Source organism: Rousettus aegyptiacus, unplaced genomic scaffold, assembly GCF_014176215.1.
Source record: "Rousettus aegyptiacus isolate mRouAeg1 unplaced genomic scaffold, mRouAeg1.p scaffold_m13_p_11, whole genome shotgun sequence".
NCBI lineage: Eukaryota > Metazoa > Chordata > Mammalia > Chiroptera > Pteropodidae > Rousettus > Rousettus aegyptiacus.
The window spans coordinates 90,022,923-90,047,495 of record NW_023416286.1 but is presented as its reverse complement, the minus strand read 5'-3'; the positions used below and the strand labels follow the sequence as shown (position 1 = coordinate 90,047,495).

General features: G+C 50.2%; 1 protein-coding gene across 1 annotated transcript in view; it reads left to right on the top strand.

Annotated features, from left to right (window-relative positions):
- Nucleotides 1–24,573, top strand: part of VWA8 (von Willebrand factor A domain containing 8) — a 236,391-nt gene that overhangs the window by 194,981 nt on the left and 16,837 nt on the right. Inside the window, exons 38-40 of the mRNA XM_016158150.2 lie at nt 7,375–7,483; nt 10,656–10,812; nt 16,216–16,324. Coding sequence (XP_016013636.2) covers nt 7,375–7,483; nt 10,656–10,812; nt 16,216–16,324 — 375 coding nt within the window. The remainder of the gene's footprint in view (nt 1–7,374; nt 7,484–10,655; nt 10,813–16,215; nt 16,325–24,573) is intronic.

The following is a 24,573-nucleotide window of genomic DNA, read 5'->3' as shown; positions in this document are numbered from 1 at the left end:
ACAGCGAGTGAGGGGCCACACTGGGCTGAAATCCAGGGGTCGGCCGTCCGCCCGTTCCTCTCTCTGCTGTCTACCCCCTTCCTCTCAATGTTACTTGATTCCTCTCCGGCATTTTCCTCCATTTAAAATCTGCCTCACCGATGCCTAACCTCACTCCCTATCTACATCACTCATCTCTAAAAATGACGTTAAAACATGTCATTAGAAGTCAACGTGGGGCACAAAGTGCGTTTCTTAAAACCAGGATTCCACTAAGCTGCCTCGCATGGCTGCACAACCAGAATGCTGCACTGTGTTAGGAACTGGGGCACAGTGACACAAGTGTCCTGAAGAATTAGGATAACACAGTGGAAGACAGCGCGAGCCCTGGGAGGCCGCGGAGGAGGGCCCACCTGCCAACCCCTCCTGCCAGTTCCGCCCCCAGGCCCCGGGGCACTTCAGAGTCTGTGCCTCTCCTGCACTGCGAAGGCGGAGCTCTGATGGCCCGCCTCGTTCCCTGCAGTGTTGAACCTTAATCTTGTGAAGGGTCTTTAAAACAGAAGGAGGGGAAATATGTAGAGACCTGACTGTTGGCCCCACCCTCACTGCCTCTGAATTCGCTGTCGCTTGAGAATGTTTAGCGCGCTGAACGAGCCGGCGTGAAGCGATGCCAGCAAACCGTGGCCATGCCAGTTATTTGTGGTTTTGTGACATGGGTTTTTGACGCCCACTCACAATGGGAGCAACATTCGGTTTCCCTTAAAGATCGTTGGTTATTACAGCATCTCAACCCATGCGACTGCCTCTCGATTCTGTCACCTACCTGCCCTATTCTCAGACTTCTCAGAAGTCTTCTTTATCTTTTTGTTCCTATTTGAATTTCGATAGAATAAAGAGTTGAAAAAATAACGTGCTCTAAGTAAAGTAAGAGATTGCTTTGGGTGGATTCTGCAACCTCATAGTTTTATTTTGGACGGCCATTCAAACAGCTCTGTCTGGGCCAAAGGACGAGACAGAGGCCACTACCACAGACTCGATGGCTGTGGCAGGGAGTCACCCAGCAAGGGGTCCGGCAGAAACTGCGCTGAGGCCCTGGTGGGGATCAGGGTCACACAGAGTGGGGTGCAGGATCAGGATGTAAGAACAACCCAAAGCCAAGAGGGCCACATGGGTCTTCCTCTGTGAAATGGCTGTCTGCTGGCCAGGGGCTGGGCCCGCTATGCTGTTTGCCGGTTAAGGGCTGGCAGGCAGAGCCAGGAAGAGTCCCAGAGGACACCGAGCCGACAGCTTATTGTGGAGACTGTATGCAGAAGAGTAAACTCTCAGTATGCTGCCCGCCAACAGCCTCCTGCACATGGGTTTAATACATGTGCATTAAGCACCTAGTACGCTCAAGGATGTGTGTACAACCCCATGCCAGCTACTACTGCCAGATAATAAGAGGTAAAGGGAAACAGTCACAAATTGATTTTTTACCCTCCTTGTAGCCCGAGTCTGGGAAACCTATAAAGTCTGTTCATTTCCATCGGACTATTTTTGTTATATTGTGTTGGACTTCGCGAAAAGAGTGATTCCAATGAGAAAGTTCTTTGTCGGAAACTATAAACTCAGAAGGAGACGTGACACAGGATGCGTGTGGGGGCGTATTCCAGACCGTCACGTCCCGCAGACGAGAAGAAGGCCACAGTTTCAAATATTTGAAAATATTTACCATGCACATCACTTGTGCCCAAAAAATATATATATATATGCATCAGTCTCTAGGAGTGTTCCAGCAAAAAGGAGGAGGGTGAGACAGTTGGGTTGAGTTTGGGGAGGTGGGCAGAGGGGTCCGGCCCAAAGTCGGGAGGGTGGGGCCACAGGTGGCCTTGAAGAAGCCGTAAGAAAGGATGGGTACCCTTTCCGTGAAGAAGGCTCCATCCGCCCCATCAGCAGGAGCTGCTGCAGCACCGACCGTGGACCGTCCTGCTTCTCACCTGGAGCGTCACAGTCGCCCTAACAAGTGTTTGCCTGGAACCTGCCGCTGCCCCACCTCCCGCCCCACCTGCCGCCTCCGTCTGCTTGCTGATTCCTGGACATTCAGACAAAGGAAATAACTCCGTTTCTCGATCAATGATAAAGGCGCTTACAATGCGAAGGCCCTTTGGGGTTAATTAGTATGAACGAAGATCAGCTACAGTGTAATTTTTAATACTGATGACAAAAAGTCTGATCCTTTCCTGCTTTTCAAGAGTGAGGAAGGGTTAAAGACGGCAGGAGTTCGTTGCGTTTTTAAAAACAAAGGTTGCCACCAGCCAGGGAAGAATTGAAGATAAATTGCATACTTGATGACTTTGCCAGAGATTGAAATCGAAACACATAAAAGCTACCTATGGGCAAAGCTATTTCGGTCATGCATTATCACAGTAGACGCTGCATGCTACTTATGGAAAGTAGGTGAGGCGCAGATATTTTTTTTAACCAGATTTCTTCATTGTGAAAGACCATCATTCCTGGAGACATATTAACGTGACTTTCATTGTATCAATGAAAGAAATTTCTAACTTGTGAGTCATAATAACCTCAAACGATAATGTGTTTTAGGCAGATGTGTTCAGCGCCTTATTACCGCCTGTAGAATCCTGTGCTGTGAGTTTGTTCCTCTTTATCAACATCCTCCTGGAAGCAAAGACCCTCTTTCGTGTATCTCTGTATCCCACTGAGTAGAAAATGAACCGTAAACACACACAGAGATGATTGAATGAGAGCACGAAAGAATGAATGAATTCAACCGCCTGCTAACCAATCAGGAAAACTGTAGGCGACTGCAATAAGTAGGATTTCTATCGACATTTTTATGGCAATTTTTGATATCAGAACATTTCAAGCACATCTTCTCCTTAGAAGTAGGACATCTGCCAGAAGATGGAGGTCGTCGCTTTGGCCTGCCCCTCTCATTCGTCCTGTAACACACGAATCGGTCCGTTTTCCTGCAGTCGACTCCGAGGAGCAGAAAACCCAACCCACTAGCTTCAGCTCCTGGCACGTTGATGATTTACGTAGGTAGAAGGTCAGAGGTACGCGGCTCCAGGGCTGGCGCTGCACCTCGGCAATGCGGTCGGACACACGGGCTCCTCCATCCTTCCCTCTGCCACCTGCTCTGGCCGCACAGCCTCCAGGTGGGGGCTCCAGCGCTGCGCACCGCATCCTCGTCCGCAGGCGGCGGGTGCGTGCGTGTCGGAGGGGAGGGAGGCGGGTGCCTCCAGGGCCGTGAGCGAGCTCTTTGACCTCGGGGGGAAGCCCGTCCCAGAAACCTCCTCACAGACTTTCTCCGGCATCTCTGGTCACACGCCTTCCCCTAGACCAATCACTGGCAAAGGCGAATGTGCGTAACTCCAGCCGACGGCGGTTCGTCTGACTTCTGCTTACAAGAAGAAAGGGAGTGGACATGGGAGGCGAGGAGGAAGGGCTGCCGTGCCACTCCTGGTCTCTGCTGGAAAAAGGGACTCAGCTGCGTTGTCCCCACACCTCCGAGGGCTAATGTTCCCTCCAGGATTATATTCTGGCTATTTATACCGTTTTACTGGTGGTTTTTAAAAAATACGAGCTTGAGGAGGAGCCTAAAATATATAGGCCTTGCCCAGAATTATAGAGCTTTAATGAGTCATGTCCCTTCCCTGCTCTGGCTTTGGGTTGCTTTACTCTGGAACATTTTACTCTGGAACATTTTTATGAGTTATAATTTACAAGATCCATGTCCTTTCCATTTTAATTCACATGGAAAAAAAGGATAACAATTCCTAGGCACAGTCACCTGAAAGGGAAGGAAGTAGATTGTGTCAACTGTGAGAAACACATCCAAGCTCTTAGCATATGCATCCGTTTGCATCAAAAGTTGTGAGGGTCCACAGTGTTTTGTGGTTTGGGGAAAATCTTGATCCGTTAAGTGAAAACAGTGTGTCTACTTCAGAACTTGGAATGACTTCCTGGAGCTCTTTCTGGATGAAACGAGCGCTCAGAGGAGGAGCGGTCCACGTTCTGCATGGCTTCTGCAGAGACCTCGGCTGTTCATCACCTTTCTGAGTGACCAGTGGTTCCGCAGCACATGCTGCCCCCAGGAAACAAGCTCCCTCAAATGACAGGCCTTCCCTAGTATCTGTGCCACTTCCTGTCCTGGGCCAGACCGGCCTGGACTTCCTGCCTTGTATCTTTTATGCATTGTTGTCAGCTCATGTAAGAGATGCCCTAAAATGGCTTTCGAACCCCTTGACAGATGGGGTCCTTCCGCCCACCTAGAGCAGTGTATTCCTGTGAGTATAGTGGCATTCATAAAAGGACACAGAGTTACATAATCACCCCATGTCCCTTGCTTTTAAGTATCCCTGGAATTTTATATCTGTGTTTCTCTGGAATAAATGGGCCGATGATTGTTTCTGTCAAGAATTCGCCGATGTTGAAACGTCTCTAGACTCCCGTTGGGGTGGGGGTGGAGCTGCGCTCCTGGCAGAGTGAGCAATGACTTCCCGGCACATGGCCTGGCAAGACACACAGGTGACAACCGACAGGCCAGTCCTTTCTGCCCAGAAATTTCATAGCCCATTTTCTCCCTCCCTGGCGGCTCATTATAGGTGTCTTTACGACTTCAGGAGCACGATTTCGGAGGTAGCTGGGGGCGCGGGGGGAGGAGGAAGGTGAGAGGCTTTTCCTTTTGCCTTGGGCCATCATTTTCAGTACTTACCAAGCTATTCTCACAGCAGAATTGCTGGATTGTGTAAAATGTCTAAAGGAGGTAACGAATTTTTGACGAAAGTAAAGTAAAGTTACGGGACACATAGAAATTTGTTTTCTATACCTCTTCTGGAGTTTTTTGCTTTATTTTTGAAACAAAGTACCTGAACACACACACACACACACACACGCTCTCTCTCTCTCTCTCTCTCTCTCTCTCTCTCTCTCTCTCTCTCTCTCTCTCTCAGGAACGGTATGCAGAACAGTTATCCCAATAATTTTGTCACTGCTCAGACCATTTTTTGGAACTTTTTCTTATACAGTTGGCCCGTAGAACAGTCACTAATTATAAGCAAACCAGTCTCAAAAAACTTGTACCTGGTTTTGACTAAAACCCAAGCTCGATCATTTTATTTAGCATCATTAAATTAGAGCATGTCAGCACTAGGTGAAACAGTAGAAATCATTGCGTTCAACCCCTTTAGTTTCTGCTGAGGCCCAGAGAAGTTGATTGACTTGCCAAATAGTGTATGTGCATAGCAAATTAGCAAATAGTTTATACCAGAAATAAACTCCCAAGTGTCTTTTGGCTGTTTATTAAAATATCAAATCAATTTTTTACAGAACACATGATTGCCACCATTAAAAATATTAAAAAAGAATTTGCCCCGGACTCTGCAAATCCTTTCAGAAGCAACTCAGAACTGTTTCACGCAGTGACGGCATTATCGTGATAAATGCACTATTGAAACATGATTTATTATTATAAATGTATACAAAATAAGCTCATCTCCTTGTAACGAATGTAAGCTCCATTATATTTGCTTTAAAAAAGGAGTTAGACTGTAGGCATAACTTTTGTGTAGATTTCTTAAATTAGCAACAGTAAAACCCCAGCCCGCTTTTGAATTGTTTCTCGTTTTCCTCGTTTCCCGTGGACAACACCTATCGCGTGCACAGGGAGCTGCAGACAGTGTCTCCCAGGGCTGAGAAGCTTGTCCTTCTGCAGTTCTGTCCCGTGAGATAGTCACTAGCCACCTGTGGCTATTTAAATTTAAATTTTTCTTAATTAAATAAATTTAAAATGTAAAATTCAGGTCCTCGAGAACTCAATAGCCACGTTGGGCTAACGGCCACCGTATTAGATACCACCTGTGTAAACAGCACTGTGGACACAGAAGACCTTATTGGCTAGTGCTGGCCTAGGATTCTTGTCGTCAGTATCCACGTTTTAATTTACTGCGTACCTCTGGAGAAGTTGGGAAGTCGTGGCGAGTTTGGGGGAAAGTATTTTAAATATTCATTTGTTCTCTAAATGTTACTAGCTATTCTACATAGTTTAATTTTTTTTAAAAAAAAAAAAAAAAAGAAAGTTATGTTCACCCATTTTTAGAGCATGATTATGTGTGTGGAATTCGTATCGACTGTCATGTCCTGGCTCCTGAATTTTCTTAAAGTATTCTGAAGTGATGACAAAAATTCTTTTAATGCTGCCAAAGCTATTGGCAGAAAGGTCCAGTTAATTAAAATGTCTCTGCAATGTCATAACATTTGAGACGAACTGGTCGGGACGTAAGACAATGAAAGTCATGTGGAATGCATTCTTAACAGCCCGTTTATTTGCAAAGACCTTAAGCTAGCCGCTACGCACCTTCATCGATCCTGACATCCAGATTGCTCTAGCATGACTGACGGCTGAGCTGGCAGCATGTGCAGCTCCGAGGACGAGCCCCCTGCCCGCTGTGAGTGGTCTGAGGGCCGTGGCTGTCCTGGCCCCGTGGTACCTCGCTCTACGTCCCGCCAGCACATTATTCTGTCTTATTTGAACAAATAAGTGAATGTTTGCTACCGTCTACCCCGAACATCATTACCTTTGGCAGCAGGCTAATAGGCTACATGAAATGTGACTGCTTCGGGTTCTGTGTATTGTGGAATAATAGACACGAAACTGCTCCCTGGGGCGGGATTCCCCGTGTGTCGGTCAGTCCTTTCGGTGAATCTGTGCTGAATGACATTGGGGACCCATGAGCCTCAGGCCCTCCCAGAGGAAGGCTGAAGTGCGGCTTCTTGTTCGAACTGCAGAAATGGTCGATCCAGTTTTAAAATAAGGATGAATTAGGAAAGCCGTGAAATACCATACTAACATTAGAGCGGGTCCAGAAAACAGATAAACAGTTTTTAGTGTCTGTGTTTATAACGTTGTATCACCTAAGCACGACAGACACCTTTTTTTTTCTCCTCCATGTATTTTATATAAAACGACGTCTGTCAGAGAGTGGGATTGTTTTGAAAGGTTGTAGGTCGGCGTGTATCTGCCGCGTGCGACTCAGCTGGACCAGCTGGGCAGTGGTGTGTTTAAACCAATGACAAGGTGCCATTCTGGTGAGACCCGCCCTCCCTGCTTCTGGTGGGTCCCGCGCCTCGTATAAATGCTTGCGGCATGTCTGTGACCCAGTCCAGCTCCTCTTCTGTTTTTTGGTTTTTTTTTTTATAAAGAATTCTTTTTTTAATTGAATGTGTCTTCTTCCCAGCTAAATGGATGTTAAATCCGATGAAATGTGTCTCTTGCGTCCTGTGGCCTGAGGCGATCAGATGCCTGAAGGGCCGAGGGGAAAAGCCTTCTTTCTGTCCTGCAGCTTCCGGGGTTGGTCATGGAATAGTGACCGTGTCTCAATTCTTCGTTTCTAGATAACAATCAACAGAGACAGCGGTGAAGACGTGAGTTCCCCCAAACACGGGAAGGAGGACCCAGACAACGCGCCCCACGTGGGCGGCAACACTTGGGCTGGCGGCACAGGTTGGTAGCACTGCCATCCCCCCCGGCCAGGCGTCCCGAGCCGTCGCAAGCCCGTGGAGGCTGCACAGCAGCCCTGAGGGGCTTGGGGACCAGCACGCCTCTCCTGCCTCCACCATTAGTCAGGGGCTCTGTGCCCTTACCCTCTGCCCCAGATCAATGTCAGGACAGGGGAAGACGCCGGCCTCTGGAATCCCACGGACTGTGCCACCCAAGGCCACGCGGATGCTGGCAGAGTCGCTTCATCAGTGTGTGTGTGTGGGGGGGGGGCTAATAGCAAGTGTCTCACGGGTTTTGGAGGAATTAAATGAGATTACGATCATCGAGCACAGGAGCACAAGACCTGGCTGGCGAGAAGAATGCAGTCATTAAAAGTGTTGATCCCTTCTTTCAAATTCCGTGCCCTTGGGCTCATGGCAGGAAGCTATAGAAAATTCTTTCTTGACTGACTGACTTTGAGAAGAAATGGTCCTCGTCTTCCCCATCTCAGAAGTGAGTGCGCTGAGGATGCAGGGCTGAGGGTGCAGGGCCTGCGATAGAGGGTAGGTCGCCGTCGGAGCCGGTGGCGGGGGCCGTTCCTTCCTCTTGGCTGCCTTCCCGCGACTTCGGTCTCCGCCGCACAGACACCGCCGCTGGCCGCCGGAGCCGGGCCAGGCCATGTGCACTGTCTGATCTTATCTCGACCGTGAGGAGTGCCCTGGCCCGGGCTCCGTACTTTACCCGCTCCTTAGGGATGGTCTGTGTGTCTTTGGCCTTGACCTCCTGGGGAGGAAATGGTTTCTGTGCTGAGACAATGCGCTGTCCAGGAGGCCTGCAGACTGCTTGCCTACCCTGTTTATTCATCAAGCTTCAGCTCTAAAGAAAGGGTATTTTTAGAAATGTCCTTTGATCTAGAAACCAGCATCCAACCAGCAAGACCGAATCCACACGGAGCGCACTGTGAGACGAGCCGGCCAGACGTGGGCCTCCCAGCGGCGGCCCGCAGTGCAGCGGAGGGTCTGGCTCGCCGTCCACCATGAATCTGCTGCCGCACATGTCTGTCCAGAATGAAAATCCGGCCTTTGCTTCCCGCAGTCCTTATATTTCAATTTTCAAGACTCCTTTATTTCAGACTCTTTTTTTTCTCTCGATCATTTTTTTTCCCCTCAGAATTCTCTGTACTAAACTTGGCTCTGGCCCAACAAGCCATTTGAGTCCTTTGGCTTTATCAAAGCCCCTCCTTGCCTGTTCTCCACCTACCCCTGAACTAATCTAGGATGCCCACTGTTTGCTTCAAGAAGATGCCTTGATGTTTAGAACCCCCAGCAAGCATTTTCATTTAATTAGTGCAAATTTAAGACTCTCGGAAGTGGAGGCCGTGAAGAGTTGTCCTCATGCCCACCCCACCCCGAGGGACCGTGTGACTCATGCTGACCATCATTCACACCAGCCTCCAAACAGCTGCGGGTCCTTTCCTCGAAAAATGATGTCATCTCGGCACCTAGGAAGTTGTAAGCTCTGATTCATGATCCACTCGTTCCTAAGGGGAACCTCTTCAGGAAGGGAGGCAGGTCACTTAAGTAGCTTTTCTGCCTCTGGACCCCATTGTCACTGTCCAGGTACTGGTCCCCTCTGCCTAGAGGCCATCCACGAGTGAGAGCCGGGAATTACACACCTCCAAGAAGGAATTTTCCACCACGAATTTCTAAATAAGAATGAAATAAGATGTGCTCGACTCAAAGGGTAAAAACACCATAATTAATAGGCTGTTGTCATGGTATTTCCCCCAAAGGAAATGACCTACCTGGACTTGGATAAGGGACGCAATACGTGTGGAGTTCTTGCTTTTGACTTATTACACCGATTCGGGCTCCAAGGGAGGAAATAAAAATGTAGCATAATTTAACGAAAGCCTAAAAGCTTTAACATTTTCCACTTCACGATACTTAGAAATGACCTCAACTCTGTGACGGGAAGGTGTCTAAAAAATAATAGTCAGAGCAGTCACTCTGCTCTCACTTTGCGCCAAACACCGCTCTCAGCATTTTCGCCGCGTGACAGTCCCATGGGAAGTGGCGTCAGCGTCCTCATTTTACCGGCGAGGAGACTGAGACACAGAGAAGTTAAGGAACTTCTCTCCTTGACCTCGGGGCTCAGACGCAGGCGGGCGGGCTCACGGACCGCACGCCCGTCCTGCAGTGCCCTGCGCCGCCCTCCCTTCCTGGGCTCCCGGCCCCCACACTGCGTGCGAACGAGCAAGAGAAACTGAGTCCTAGTACATGCGTCACGATAAAGCAGGGGTAGCAAACGGGTAGCCCGGGGGCAAATCCTGACCGATATATGTGTTCCTGAGGTCAACGTGGTGTTTTTAAATCATTTGTATTTGAATCTATTCAGACAAAGCAGACCCTCTCTGGTTAGCCAAAGCCCTCGCTACTGCTTACAATGTTACCTACCTAGCCATCTAGGCATTTGATCCATATTTACGGCATAAACAGTTTATGCAGTATTACATAATACACATAGAAAACTGTTCCGAAGCTGGCAGTGTCTCTCTGTTGTAGGTTATTTAAAGCTGAAAGTCAAAGTCGGTGTAATAATTGCTTTCCGATCTTGGCTAAGCCACCGATACGAAGCTGTAAGTCAGTCACCTTACTTCTCTGTGCATCATTTCTGTCATTTGCAAAACAGATGAAACAGCACCTGTAACCCAGCTGTCTTTCTTACTTTGAGGAAAAATAAGAAAACATGAGGATGGTGTTGTTCATTTAATTAACAAATATATACCATCTATGATGTTCAAGCCACTCTTACAGGTGCAAACGTACGGAGATATGTACAATACAATCCACCCATCATATAGTTGGTGAGAAAAGAAAAATACATTTTAAAAAGTAATAAAGAGTGCACAGGAATATTGGTCCTTGTCAGGCAGTCAGATGAAGTGTCAATGAATTTGGTCTGAGCCTCGAATCTGGATAAGATTTGGCTGGATGGAGAAAAGGAAAAGCATCCTGAACATGGGGGGCGGGGAGGGGGGGGCACCCTTGGTTTCCAGACGAAGGCCATTTGAACATTTAACTATTAGCTAAGTGCGATTACTGTGTTCCACGGGACGGCCTTTAATCCATACGTGATCTGACTCGTTTTGTGTTCGGAATCAGTAACCACCTGGCTTTTCGTGGCTTCGTCGCAGGAGGAAGAGACACCGCCGGCCTGGGTGGCAAAGGGGGTCCTGACCGGCTGGACGCAGGCCACACAGTGTACCAGGTCTCCGAGGCGGAGAAGGACGCGGTTCCCGAGGAGGTGAAGAGGGCGGCGAGGGAGATGGGCCAGAAGGCGTTCCAGCAGAGGTGAGCGGGGCCGCATCCCGCACGGTGCTGGCCGCTGAGCCGGAGCGTGCAGTGGGCCCAGGAGGCCCAGGTGTGTGTGCGGTTCTCCACCTCCCGCAGCACGCGGACCACGGACGGGAGTCCGCGGCCGCCCCTTCCTAAAGGCACAACCGCGTGAACCTGAACGTGGCTCCGCATTCTTTCTACTCGGGCTCTTTTAAACGTCTTGATTACGCGTGTCGGTGTGGAAGGTGGAACCCAGCACCCAGGGAGGTAAAACGGAAGCTTTTTCTCTTAAAGAGAAATCGAAGTGCAAGTCACTCGCTCTCTCCACCTCTGTTCCTGGGCCACGCAGGGGCTTCAGGTACCTCCACGCGGGTCCCTTCCTGCCCTCAGGGACTTCGTGGGTTCATGTGGAGAAAGGACTGGTGCACACGCACACACACTCACACTCAGACACATCCGACGCACCCCTGTTAAGCACGGGAGTCCCCCGGGGTGGAGGCCGTGCCCTCCGGCCTGCAGTGGGGGGCAGGCGAAGGTCGGCAGGCTGCCGTGCAGTGGGGCCTGAGCCCCGCTGGATCTGGGGATCCAGAAGAAATCTGGAAATCATATTCGAAGAGGAGGGCAAATCATGTTCGCCCTGGGGGAGGCAAACCTAGTTAGTAGCCCAGGCACCAGGCAGGGTGAGCATGGGTTCCATGGGTGACAGCCGTGCCTTGCTGGATTAAGGGGACCGGCTGGGACGGTGAGCAGTGGGCATGACCTGGAGGCCAGGCCAGTGGGCGGAGGAGGTCTTGAAATCAGGCGGACGCCGGCCTGTGGCTTTCAGACGGCGTGGACCGTCCTGGGTCACTTCGATGGGAACATTAACAGATGAGAAGCCACGTGACGCATCCATAGCCGTCCACACGTGTTCTTCAGCTAAAAGTGAAAAGTGCCCGAGGACCGGCACCATGTGTCTTTGGGGACCGAGGGGCTCCGCAGCGGTTTGGGACTCAGCGGGTTTGCGTCGGCGCGCCCGATGGAAGGAGCTGGGTGCAGTTCAGCGACGCAGGCTCGCACGCGTGAGGTCGATGGCATCCCCCCACGGACACATCCGTTACCGCATCACGCGCTGCGCTGGCATGTCCTGCCAGTGCACAGCACCGCGCAATGGGACGGACGTGCGGGTTCTGCCCGCCACCGCGCCACGCCGCGCTCCGGCCGGCCGCCGGCTTCCCGACGACCCGGATCCGCTCGCCTGTCCTCACCGCACCTGCCGTTCGCCCCTCTGGAGATAAGCGACTGCCCCCTCTGCACGTCTCAGAGAGGTTGTGAGGATGGATAACTACGTTTGGAATAAAAGCAGCTTAGACGTGTCCGGAAAGATGAGAGAAAAACTGTGGTGGAAGGCCTCGTTAGAACTGGAATATTGCTCCCTACGTCATATAAACAGTATCCATTTAGGAAAAGAACCAGTTAGATGGGCACCATGCTCCCCTCCCCAGCTAAGGAGTTGCTATGTGGCCACACCCAGAACCTCACAAGGAAACGTCCAGCCTCCATTTTTGAGTAAGAGGACACACGGGTAGATGCTCTGGCACACAGGTAGTTCACGGGGAGGCAGAAGAAGAGAGAAACGTATACTGAACCCTATGGACCTGTCCCCCCAAGTTCAAGAAGAAAACTCAGGCCCCACCCCCAGATTGTTTGGAAGCTAATCCAAGATATCCTATGTTTTCAGCGTAAACCTTTAAGAGTATATCTCTGAAAGATAAGGACTCTTAAGAAAAATAGAAAATAGAAAGTCACAGCGCGATTATAACATTTCGAAAAGAAGTGATTCTTCATCAGCATCCAACAGCCGCTTTTGAAGGGCGGCGTCGCGCCTCCAGGCGTGTGCCGCACAGAGTCAGCTCGCTCCCGCGGGGGTTCGCGGCGCCCTGCACCTGTCCTCCCAGGTCCCATCGCTCCCCCTGCCCCCCACCGTGCGATTAGACCCCCGACCCGCCTCCTCACGGATTCTAAGTCCCTTGAGGGCGGAGCGCTTTGCTCCGGAATTTGCCCCTTGGCGCCTACACCTAGCACCTGACGCAGGGCGAGCATTCGTACCTGTCTGTGGCGTGAATGATGGACAGGTGCACAGGAGTGGTGGCGTCGCCCTCTCACGCCGAATTCGGAGGCTGGCTAAAACCGGGTGACAGGCAGACCTGTCCCTCCGCCTCGCCGTCCCCCACGTGGCCTCGAGCCCAACGCCACTCGACAGGCCAGCGTTCAGTTAGCATCCTTTCGTGCCTGGACTTCACCTGAATGCTGGCTCCGCATGTCGGATCGACTAATTCAGGAGGAGTGACAGAGGCAGACGAGCGTAAGACGTGCGTGCGTGAGGCAGGAGGGAGCCAGGGTGCCGGGGAGCCGGGGAGCCGCAGACACGCAGCCGCGAGGCGCGGGGCGCGCTCCCCGCGCTCGGACGCGCGTTCGGGGCGCGCGCGCTGGAACCGGAGCCCGGGCCGCGCGGACCAGCCAGCCCCGCGCAGGGCTCTGCGCTCGCGCTGGTTCGCCTCCCCGCTGACCCGAAATGGTAGCGTTTAAGTCTGACCTACACGAAAAAGTAAAACGAGAGCTAAAATTCCCAGACTCTTACGTAACAGCAAACACACCCCGTTAAGCGCAGGCTGCAGCCCCGAAGTGCAAAGTGCGGGGAGCCGCGCAGGGTACGAGGCTGGGAAGCAGCTGCGCCCAGCAGCCCGGGCCGGGGTCGCGTGGCAGAAAGTGCGGCTGCGGCTGGCGTCGTGGGCTCCAGAGCGTTAGCCCCGGGAAGCCGCTCCGAGTCAGGAGCCAAGTTTTCCTATTTTCTTTCCCCATTCCCTGCTTCACTTTTTTCATCTTTCAGAATTCGTTATCACTGTTGAGCACCTCGTAGCTGATCTTTCTGAAAGCTGACACAGCCTCGAATATGATTTCCAGATTTCTTCATAATTAGAACAGCATGTGGTGTTTTTTTGGGTGCGGCTCAATCATGCCAGAGGTAGCCCTGTGACTAGAGCTAATTCTGATCTGTCTACAAAGACCATTCTGCTGGAGATGACCTACCAGTTGCCTGGCTCCGTGTGTGCGTGTGTGTGTGTGTGTGTCCTCCTGCTAAGGACAAGCTATGTCTGCTTTTTTTTTTTTTTTTTTTAATCTCCCTTCTTTGGAAAAGAGCATGTCGACCTGCTGGGCGTGAAGGGGGTAGGTGGCATATCCCATGATATTCACAGTGTCCGGCTTTTGTCAGCCTCGATACTTGAGACCTAACTAAATCTAATGAAAATTTATAGCGAGGCTTGAAGGGGTTGCCAAGACTAAACGTAAGAGGCATCGTGCAGAGGTCAGGTCCTGCACACACGTTCGTTTCTGTTCTTCAGGACAGAGCATAAGTGTAGACGGCACCTTGGCGTGTCGCCTCAGGAGACAACCATTCGGCTATCATTTCCCTGTCAGGTACTGACCTTTCGATAGTCAGTATCTTCAAAGGCTGTGTGACAGCCTTACCGAATGTCACTGCGTGTCAGGCGTCGTGCTAGGTACCACAGGTTCAGAGAAAAAAAGAGGGCACGTGCCCTTCTCCCAGAGGAAAAGAAGGGAGCATCAGAGAGCTGCACACGTAGTAAACGTATTTTTCGTTAAGTTTTGGATTCACTTATGCGCATCTATATACACATGCACACATGCATGCGTGCGTACGACGTCTCAGTGTATTAAAGCGTATTTCTTATTGTGGAAAATAAAGTTCGAAAGCATTTCGATCGAGGGAAGCAAACATATCTATTAAAATGTTTACGTGTATAGGTTCTGTAGTCGATATCCATTGAAGGCAGGTGAAAGGGAGTGATTACTGGAGAGATCGAGCAAGACCGTAGCGGGTGGCCTTCAAGCTGGGTCTCAAACCCTGATCTGGTGGCAGCCAATCCAGCTAATCGTGGGGCAGGGGTTGTACATCTGCCCCATGAGAGTCTGTGCCTAACATTGTGTGAGGCTGGTGAGTACTCTGCCCCGTGATGGACGGATTCCTCCCAGTGCGTGGCCTGACAGGGAGGAGTCGAGACCATTCATTCTCATTTCCGCCTAAGGTGATAACAATATACTTTAGATAAGAGTCTCAGCTATACACCTGGATCCCATACCTCCGACAGTCCGCATGTGCAGCAGCCCGGAAGACCAGACCGTGGTCAGGCTTTTGAGATCTGTGTTAGTTATTCCCTGTCCCAGGACCAGCACCCTTTACATGTATAGAAATTTATAGAAATGTGTGACGAAATTAAGGTTATAAATACGACACTGTTAAACCCAAGGTAGGTTCACTCAGTGAATGAACCTTCTGTATGTGATTAGTTTAAGATGCTGCATTTTAAATGATTCTGAGTGTCTTATTTTTATTTCAGTCGTTCGTTCCAATTTATTTTTGAGCATCCATTATATGCTAGGTACGTGCTAGGCACTGTACGTATAAAGATGAGAAAGACTCAGTCCTTACCTAAAGCAGCATGGAGCCTGCCTGGGGAGCCAGGAGGCTATAGCACAGGTAGTTAGTGCCCTTACAGAGATGAGCGTGAAGTGATAGGAGCTTAGAAGACATGTAAGGAATCAGAGCAGGCTTCCTAGAGGAGGTGATCATTGACTTGAGTCTTGAAGAGTCAGAGGGACTTAGCAGGCAAAGAGGCAGGGAGAAGTCAGCCCCGTGTAGGGGAGGAGCCTGCACGAGAGCCCCGAGCCACAGGCACGTAATGTGTTTTGGGGACCGCAAATACACCGGCGGGGCCATGGCAGAAACAAAGGACAAAAAATGACCAAAGGGAGCACTGTACTGGGAGGAGGGAATTTCAAAGCCACAATCATATTAAAACACAGTCAGCAATTTCAGAAAACCCTTGTACTTTCCATAGCAACGCATTAAATGACATTCTCTGGGCCTGGAGTATTATCTTGGTCAAGAAATACTTGTCCTTGGTCTTAGAAAGCAACCCACGGGAACTCTTCTGGGAAGCTGCCGCATGAGCCGACCAGCTGCCGACATCGGGATGAGCCCTTGGGGTACAGCGACGGTGCGAGAGCCAGTCGTGCGCACACATGTCTTTCTGACTCAGTGCTCAGGGAACTCTCGGTTGGCAGCTGGAAATCCGTCCTGGCGGGAGCACCAACACCGCAGAAATCGGCAGACGCTGCCCTCAGGGCTGCCTCTTCCGGTCCCAGGGGGCAGCTCGCTAACCATTTGCCAGCGCGCCCCTGGGCATCCCCTCCTTCACAAGGTAGCCCCTGGCGGGAGCTCCGGCCCTGCCTCTCCTCAGAGGCCACCCGAGTTACCAAGGTGCTTGCTGCAGTTCTAGCGGCAGAGGAATGGGGCTAAAAGGTCCACGTGTGCGTGATTTCAGCTGTCGTCTCTCTTGCCCGCTTTGATTTCAGGCTAAAGGAGATTCAAATGAGCAAATACGATGCCCAGACCTACGAAAGGTTCTCTGGTGCCGTTCGAAGACAGGTGCACGCCCTCCGAATCATCCTGGATAATTTACAGGTAATCCCCCCGCTGATGGACCAGGAAAACAATCTGGGCCCAGAGCCGGACCCATCCCAAAATGACTGGAAAAAGTTGTCCGAATCCTAATCAGCCAGCCAGAAAAATGAATCAATGGCAAACTGTGGGTCACTTTGTGGCTTTCTTAGCTGAATTCTCCAAGGAAAAAGATTTGACCTCACCTTTCCTCCTGGCTACGAAGCAATAATTAGACTAGCAACCCCGGAAGACACCATACATCCCGACTCCTCACATATAAAATCTCTGAGCCATCCACCACTACCAGAAATTCACGAACAGATTCTTCTTCCTAGAAACCGTTTTGTTGTCATTGACTCTGGAGAGTCTGAGGAGCGTTTGGGGTCACCCAGGCTATGTGTCGTCTGCGCCCCACCTTCTCCTTCTCCCGCCCTCCCCCAGACCCTAGATTGCCTACCCTTTTGCACTTTCGTGGACTGGTTGTCTTCAAACCAGTTAGTATTGCTATTACCCCTGAAAATATCGATGAAGGTGTTTTTAATATTTCCTGAGCAAAGACTAATTATTTGGAGATTTTACATTTGAAATCATGTTCTGGCCAGTTTGCAGAGAAAACTAAGGAAAGCCTAGGTATTCTGTAAAATTGCAAATGATAAAGATTATTTTGCTGAGCGAGAAAGCAAAAGTGTGTGTGTGTGTGTGTGTGTGTGTGTGTGTGTGTGTGTGTGTGTGTGTGTAAGAGAGAGAGAGAGAGAGCGCGCGCGCCTGCAAGCCCGCATGCGAGCAGCTTCCTGCCAGGGGAGACGGGGCGGGGGTCGCAGCCAGGCCGTGAAGGGCTTCTCCACTCCAGTCCGGACTCTTCAGTGTCTTTTCCATGAAGCGTTTGATGACCGTCAGTGATAACCGCTTCCTCTTTGGTGCTTGTTTGTAATTATCCTTTGCGGGCAGAGGGAGCTTTTTGTTATTTGCGAAGTATCAGGGGTAAGAAGTTCTGTGATGCAGTTTTTAATCAACAATCTTAACCCAGAGCTCTGCGAAAGCCTCATTTTAAAAACTTCAAAACAACATCAGGAGATTAGGAAAGGTTCTATCCTTTGTAAGGGGAAAGATCTTTATAATGATAAGCTAAATTCCTAATTTCAGAATCTGGGGACTATAAAAATTTAGTCATTTGCTCTTTTAAAAAAATCCACATACAGTTATTTAGAATAAAACAGCGTAAGATTTCACATAAACGGCGTAAGATTTCACGTTCAACATGAACGTGAACAACCAGATGGTTGGGTTTGCTTCTGGAGCCACTCCCCTAACAGGCGCTTGTTGCCGTGAGCACCGAGGGCAGCTGCTGGGTGGGCGCCGAGCTCCACAGCAGGACGACGTGGGCCTTCACGGGGGACGAGGGTAACGGGCAGCAGTGCTTGCAAGAAGACTGAGGAATGAGAACGGTTCGGTCAGTCATTCTTTACTTAAGTTCTCGATGTACAACAGGCATGAGGGATAGACAAGTAAAACGTAGTCCCGCCCCTCCAGGAAGGGACTCGAGAAAGACAAAATGGCAAGCAACGTCCCAGGTTCTGTTGCGAAGGATGCGCACGGGGCCGTGGAGGGAAGAGGAAGGGCTTCGCCGAGAGTGTCACGCGCAAGTCCACTCTCGAGAGATGCTCAGGATTCTCCCAGGGGCCCGAGGAGTCAGCATATTCCAGACATAGGATACAGCGTGTACAGGCGCAGGCTGTTTGGAGTGACCAAGGCCAGCACGTCCGTGTGGGAGACGATGGACAGGCAGGTCGGAGGCCGGCAGAGTGGCAGGGACCAGATCACAAACGGCCCCGGAGGCCGCGAGAACATACAGACAACGCCGCGTCTTCCCAGTGGACAAACAGGCCGTTAGAGGATTTGCAGCACCAGAACGGGCACGAGAATACCTTTTTAATTAAGAGGCTCAGAATCCTCATCTGGTATTAATCAATGTCTTGATTGGTATTTCCTGGGCACCATGCTGTAGTTACTTTTACAAACATCATCACGTTGAAGCCTCAGATCAACCCTTTTAAATAAATGGTTACGTTTTCAAGATCAGCCGAAGGAAGAGAAGCGAGACCTCCTACTGCAACTTCTTCCAGTAGGACGCAGAGGGAGACTGGGTTCAGATGAGACTGAGCTCTCAGGAGTGACCGTCGTGCTAAACACCACGGTGATGGGTCCAGTATCGGGAAAGTGTCAGCTTTCCAACAGAGAAACGAAAGAAAACCGGGAAGGAAAGGAACAAATAAGACTAAACAGATGGGAAACAAGAAGTTGGCACTTAAAAAAAACCTGTAAAGGAATTGGGATTAATAACTTTCTAAATATTCTCAAACAGAGTATTTCAGGAAAGTTTTTATTCCCTTCTTCCCTAGAAAACCAAAAAAGAAAAATTCCGCTTAAATAATACCAAGAGTTTTAAGATATAAGGAAGGGAATGCAGTGATTTAATCCTTGAAAGAGTACCTGAAATGGAAGTAGAACTTCCATCTCTGCAAATTTTTACTAATACAACCAGCGTTTCAACAGTAGCAAGCATTTATTGAGCAATCACCACGTGCCGGGCCTTACATATCACCATCATCATCATCATCAAGATCTCCTCCGTCATCATCGTCACCATCGTCATCATCGCTTACTGGCTCATAGTGCCAGCTCCGGAGCCATATGGCCTGGGTTCCGCAAAATGGAAACGGCAGAGAACAGGGCAGTTAGGAAGGTTAACTCAGATGATACGCATCGGCCGTTGGAAACAGAACCTCTCGTGTGGCATTCTCTGCAGAAGCGTTAGAGCTTCGTTCCTCCCTCCAGTGCGTTTGTTTGCTAGTGTTCCTCAGCCCGGACTGCGAGCCGGGCAGCCAGACCAGGAGTTTTTACCTTCACTGTGCTACGTAATCCTTAAAATACCGGCAAGTATTCTCTACGTACAATAGATAAGGAACCTGAAACATGTACGCTACCGCGATTCTCACAATCTCATGAAATACATTTTATTCCTGCTTTACGATAAGGGAAGTGAAGGTTAGAAAGATGACATAACTTGTTATGGGTGGCTTGTCACCCATAACTCGTCCTGGGGCAGGTGGCTCATGACCAAAGCTCAGATCCTTATGATCTGCTAGGTCCCGGTTGTCTTAGAAATTAAAACAACTCTACAATTCGATAGAAAGTATCATTCTTACAAAGACCCATGAAACATTTTGCATCATCATCCGGATTCCAACACAGCAAGAGATTTTGTTTTCATCTTTAATCCACAGAAGTGTTGTTCTCAGGTGGGCCATCTAGTCTTCAGTTTACAGAGATGGCGCAAGTTGAAATCACAGCTGGTCAGGATGGCCAGGGCCTCGTGCGGAATACGAGCCTTCAGACCGTCGCCTCAGCGAGGTTCGCATTTGGTCCCCACATGCCGTCGTCCGCCGGTCCTGTGTGTCTCCGATTCCCTAGTAACTTCCAGCTGTGCCGAGGCAGCTGTGGCGTCCTGGTAACCATGGGCGTCTGCTGGGTGCACGGCGCCCAGTCTGGCCAGGAACTAGCAGCTCATCACGTGAGGCGACTCTCCAAAGCACAGCTTCCGGCCCACGCATCGGTTCCCCAGGGAGCGGGAGATGGCGCCACGCGCCTCTGTGCCACGTCACACGTCCTGTCATTCGCCAGCGCCCACCAGTGACCTCCCTTCGCTTCTTGATCGGATTCCATGTGACGGGCGTCGTGTCCCGGGTATGGGCCTCTTATGGATCTGAAGCAAGAATTTTCTCATTGGAGAAGTAGAGTCTCTAGAGTAGCTTCGGTTACACTTGGTTCGGAATCTGTATCTCTGATCCTAGCAAAAGAAAATATTCGTTCCTACAAAAAGCCGCCGATTTTAATCATGCCTTCTCCCCAGTGTTTTTCCCATCTACAATCAGTAATTTCAGCCTTGGGCTAAACTAAATTAGCCTTCCTCTGATCGCTTTGGCTAGCATGACAGCTCCACGAACCAACAACTAGGTTTCTTTTTTTTTTTTTTTTAACCCTGAGTGCTTCAAAATGAGCTTGTGTTCAGATAAAAGGTGTTTTGAACACTGCCGTGTGACACCCACTGGGCTTGGCAGTGAGGGCGCAGAGATCAACAAGATGGGGTCCCCGACCTCCAGAAGGTGATAGCCTCAGACACCCCCCGAGTGCATCGTTTCAGGCTCCCATGGTGGGCGGCTAGGCAGAGGCTCACACAGAATGCAGGGGAAGCCCAGAGAGAAGGGAGTCGAGTCTAGACTTCGAAGGAAAAGGATGTATGAGCTGAGGCTCGACAGACTCGCGAGTATCAACCAGACAGAGAAGGGCGAAAACAGTGCCCGGTGGGCACGGCGTAGACAAAGGCTTGACACGGGTCCCGGGTGTGACCTGAGAGCCCCTCTCACGTGTGACCCTTAGACAAGGACTTGAGGCTAAGAGGCCGGCGGGTGCCAGGCAAGGACCTTCAACTTCACTCTGAGCGCTTCGCCCATCCGTAAAGAATGAAAAGCATTTCCCCATTTCTTGATTGTCCTGCCTCAGGGGGTCTCGCCTTCAACCGATAACATAGGGACGTGTAGCTGTAATAGAAGACAAAGTATGGCGACCGCCACAGCAAGGTTTTAAAGAAAGTGCCGTGCTTACGTAGACAAACGTGCAAACGAGTTCGCAGCGAGACAGTCGAGGGGAAGACTCGCAGGGGAAGTGTCGTTTGATCTGGACCATGAAGGGCGACCTCTGTTGCGATGGGTGACCCTCCTCAGGATGAGGGCGGAGGGACACTCCTAAGCAGAGCTTCTCAGTCCCTCTGTAGAGAGCGGCCAGCTTTCTTTCAATTGATCATGGACCAGTACTTTAATAAGATAAAGTAGAAATGGATTGCTGGGAAAAAAAATGATATAAAAATGACACACAAAGTACAAGCCCGTATTATTTAATATCAGATGCAACAAGCATAAAATCCTTTTGTGAAATTGCACTGCAAGGTCCCACAAGCTTACTGTCGATTTCTGTTACTTCTTTCGTCGTGGACAAGGGCGGTGTGTACAGCTCTCGTCTAGACAGGAGGAACCTCGCAGCCGAGGGCCGAGACTGAGTCCAGGGCCGTCCAGAGAACGGCAGACAGGCAGAATGGCAAGTTGGGAGCTCTGTGGTGGGCTCGGGAGCCACGGCTGGAGGAGAGAAGGTGGAGCCCCCCGCCCAGAGCACGCGCCACGCCCAGGGAAGAGAGACGTGGCTGGGAAGGGGAGCCCTGCGGTCGTGTCTTCGTTGGGGAGCTTCAGAGAAGAGAGAAGTGAAAGCCAGGAAATCCCATCACAGAATTACTTCGGTTTTTCACATGGAAGTGATGGGAACCCAGGCCGGGGCACTTTCAGTGACAGTGGGAAGGATGGGGCAGTGTGCAGTGACCGATTGAATGCGGGGTGACAGGGAGGGTGAGGTTGTTCAGCCCTGGAGGCCAGAACCAGGAAACGCAGGACTAGGAGAGGCCGGTGGACGAGGCGGATGTCGGGTCCGGGTGGCGATGTGTTTTCTCACCGCTGGGACAGCCACGTGAAAATGTCGAGCACGCTGTTTGAGGAAAGTAAGATGTGAGCCTGGATGGAGTTCAGGAGCGAGGAGAGGGCCGGAGAGGACTGCACCGCTCCATAGAGAGACCTCCGTCTGTGCTCGGTGGCCGTCAGTACAGAGGAACGGCCGAAGCCAAGGCTGCTGTGTTGACCGAGGCGGCAGCACGGAGCAGAGAGAGGACAGGTGAGGACTGCCACGTCACGGGACTTCTGCATTTCGGGGGCCAGCAGCGAAATGCCCGCTACGCTTTCTTAGCCCTTGAAGGACTCATCACTCCGCGCATGGCATCAGAGGCCGTGTGCGGACAACTTCAGCCAAGTCCAGCCTAGAAGTACAGTCCTGACTTGCAGGCGGCGTGAACACAGGCGCCTAACTCAATCTTTGCCGAATGACCGTGAAAATGATCAAAACGGGAACAAGCTATGAACAGTGAAAACCTCACATGACGGTAGAAATGAGGGAAGAAGGCTGGCAACATGCAAGACGCTTCGAAGACTTTCTGCTCAGTACGGTGTGATGAGGACACTGTGAATGAGGGTCCCACAGACGACTTGAAAACCTTCCTAAGAAATAGCGTTACCAGCAAGTCAGTGCCCGAGACCCACAGAATCACAACATCCCTGACTTGGAGAGGCCGGGAGTAGACAAGAAAGTCAGGGAGCTGGCGAGAAGCCGTCTAGTCACTGCCAAGCAGCAGCATTTGCAAGCAGCAGCCCTCGGGAGGCTGGGGCGGCGGGGTCTGGGGTCTGGGCAGTGGCTGCACCAAGCAGAGAGCTGGAAGGGGGTCGCCCCCCGGGAAGGGAGCCAGACCAGCCTCAGCTTGCACTTGGCTTGAGGACTAGATCAAACAAATGCCAAACGGCCGCTCTGCGATGGCTTTTTCCAAACAAAACAAGCAACGCTGTGGAGATGACGTTCTCATGCTGTGACGGGCTGTACTCCCGGCTCATTCCCAGCCGCGTCCCGACTGGCGGTGTAGATTGATTTCAGCTACTAACGCCAGTTTAAAATCCTCAAGGAGAGTTCTAGGCACAAAGTGGAGAGTCCGTCCAACCAAAGAGAATTCATCTAACCTGTTCCTGAACAGGTTTTGTGCAACCATTTTATCGCCCAAGAATAGGGACACCACAAAAAAAAAAAAAAAAAACACGAAGTAAGATGGGATCTGTGGAATTATTCTGCAGCGAGGCCGACTAACGAGCATTCAAGAGGAAGAGGAAGAAGATGCGGCTGGGCCAGAAGAGTTTCATCGGGAAACACCAGATGTTTAGAAAACATCTGCTCTGTGTTCTCAAAAGTCAAAGAAATTCGAAGTATGTGAAACAAGATGTGGGCTTAAAAAGGATTTGGCTAAGCGGCAAGCAGAAGTAAGAAGGCAGGAGAACGCGACAAGGAAAGATTATGAGAATGCGACACCCAAACCGAAATCTACGTCAGAAAGTAGGGAGGCTGGGTCAATCCCAGCCTCAAACCTGAGCACCACCGCGAATGGGGAACGGGAATGGTTACCGCAGACCGTAGAGGAAGTCAAGAGGTCAACACCGAGAGGAAGCTGATCGATCCGCATCCGTAGGAGCCGTGAGCTCTTCCCACGGGCAGGCCGTCCTCGGGGTGAGGCACGGTCTGAGTCCTTATCTGCTGCATGAACCAGAGCTACTCCCGAAGAGGCCAGCAGAAAGGATGCATCGACAGTAACCAAACAGCCGACGTCATCACAGAAGAAGAGTGGACTGGGCTAAAGACGGGCCCCAGTCTACGGCTCGAAAGACCTTCGCCGGCGACCAAGCAAAATTCATGGGAAGACATAAGGGCTTCCCCACGGCTTCATGAAATTTTAACATTTCAAAACAAAGAAAACACCCTGAAAGCAGACAAGCGCGCGCGCGCGCACACACACACACACACACACACACACACACACACATATACACACACACACACACACACAAAACAAGCTATAATTAGAGAAAGGAAAATTAATCTTGCGTTAGTTTTCCCTGAAACATTAAATGCCGGAAGTTAGTGAAACGGCTACAGGATTTTTTCTTTGGGGATTTTATGACCCAAGAATTCTATACCCAGCCGGAGTACACAGGTGGCAAAAAGACATTTCCACATATTCAGACACTAAAAATATATGTCCCTTACGTACCCCTGCTGAAAATATCTTTGAAGTAAATATGTAAACACGGTATGCACACATACACACATGTATACACGTATGTATAAATATTCCAGTCGATTAAGAGAGAAATCAAAATTCCTTAAAAAGGGAAATTTGTGGTGTAAAAGGATTAGCAATGAGTATTGGAAGCAGTTAAACACAGAATCAGGTCTAAATGTGGTAAATCTGTTTAAAAGAAAACTCAATTATCAAGAATAATGCTTTTAAAAATATGCACTATAAAAAATAGTGAATTTGATAATAATAAACAGGGCCTAAATTCTCCTATTATCTCAAAAATTAAACAGAAATCAAGACGTCGATATAGAGTAGAAATAGAAGAAAGCAAAAACTGTGAGAATTTACGTTACATATGAAAGAGACAAATACTATTTTATGTTCAAAAATAATTAGAGGAATAATAGTTGAGTCGGGCTTTTTAAAAGCTTCATCATGCCAGTATTTTCACATGTATTTCTTGCACATGCACCGTCTTTTTTATAAAGATGCCTTCGAT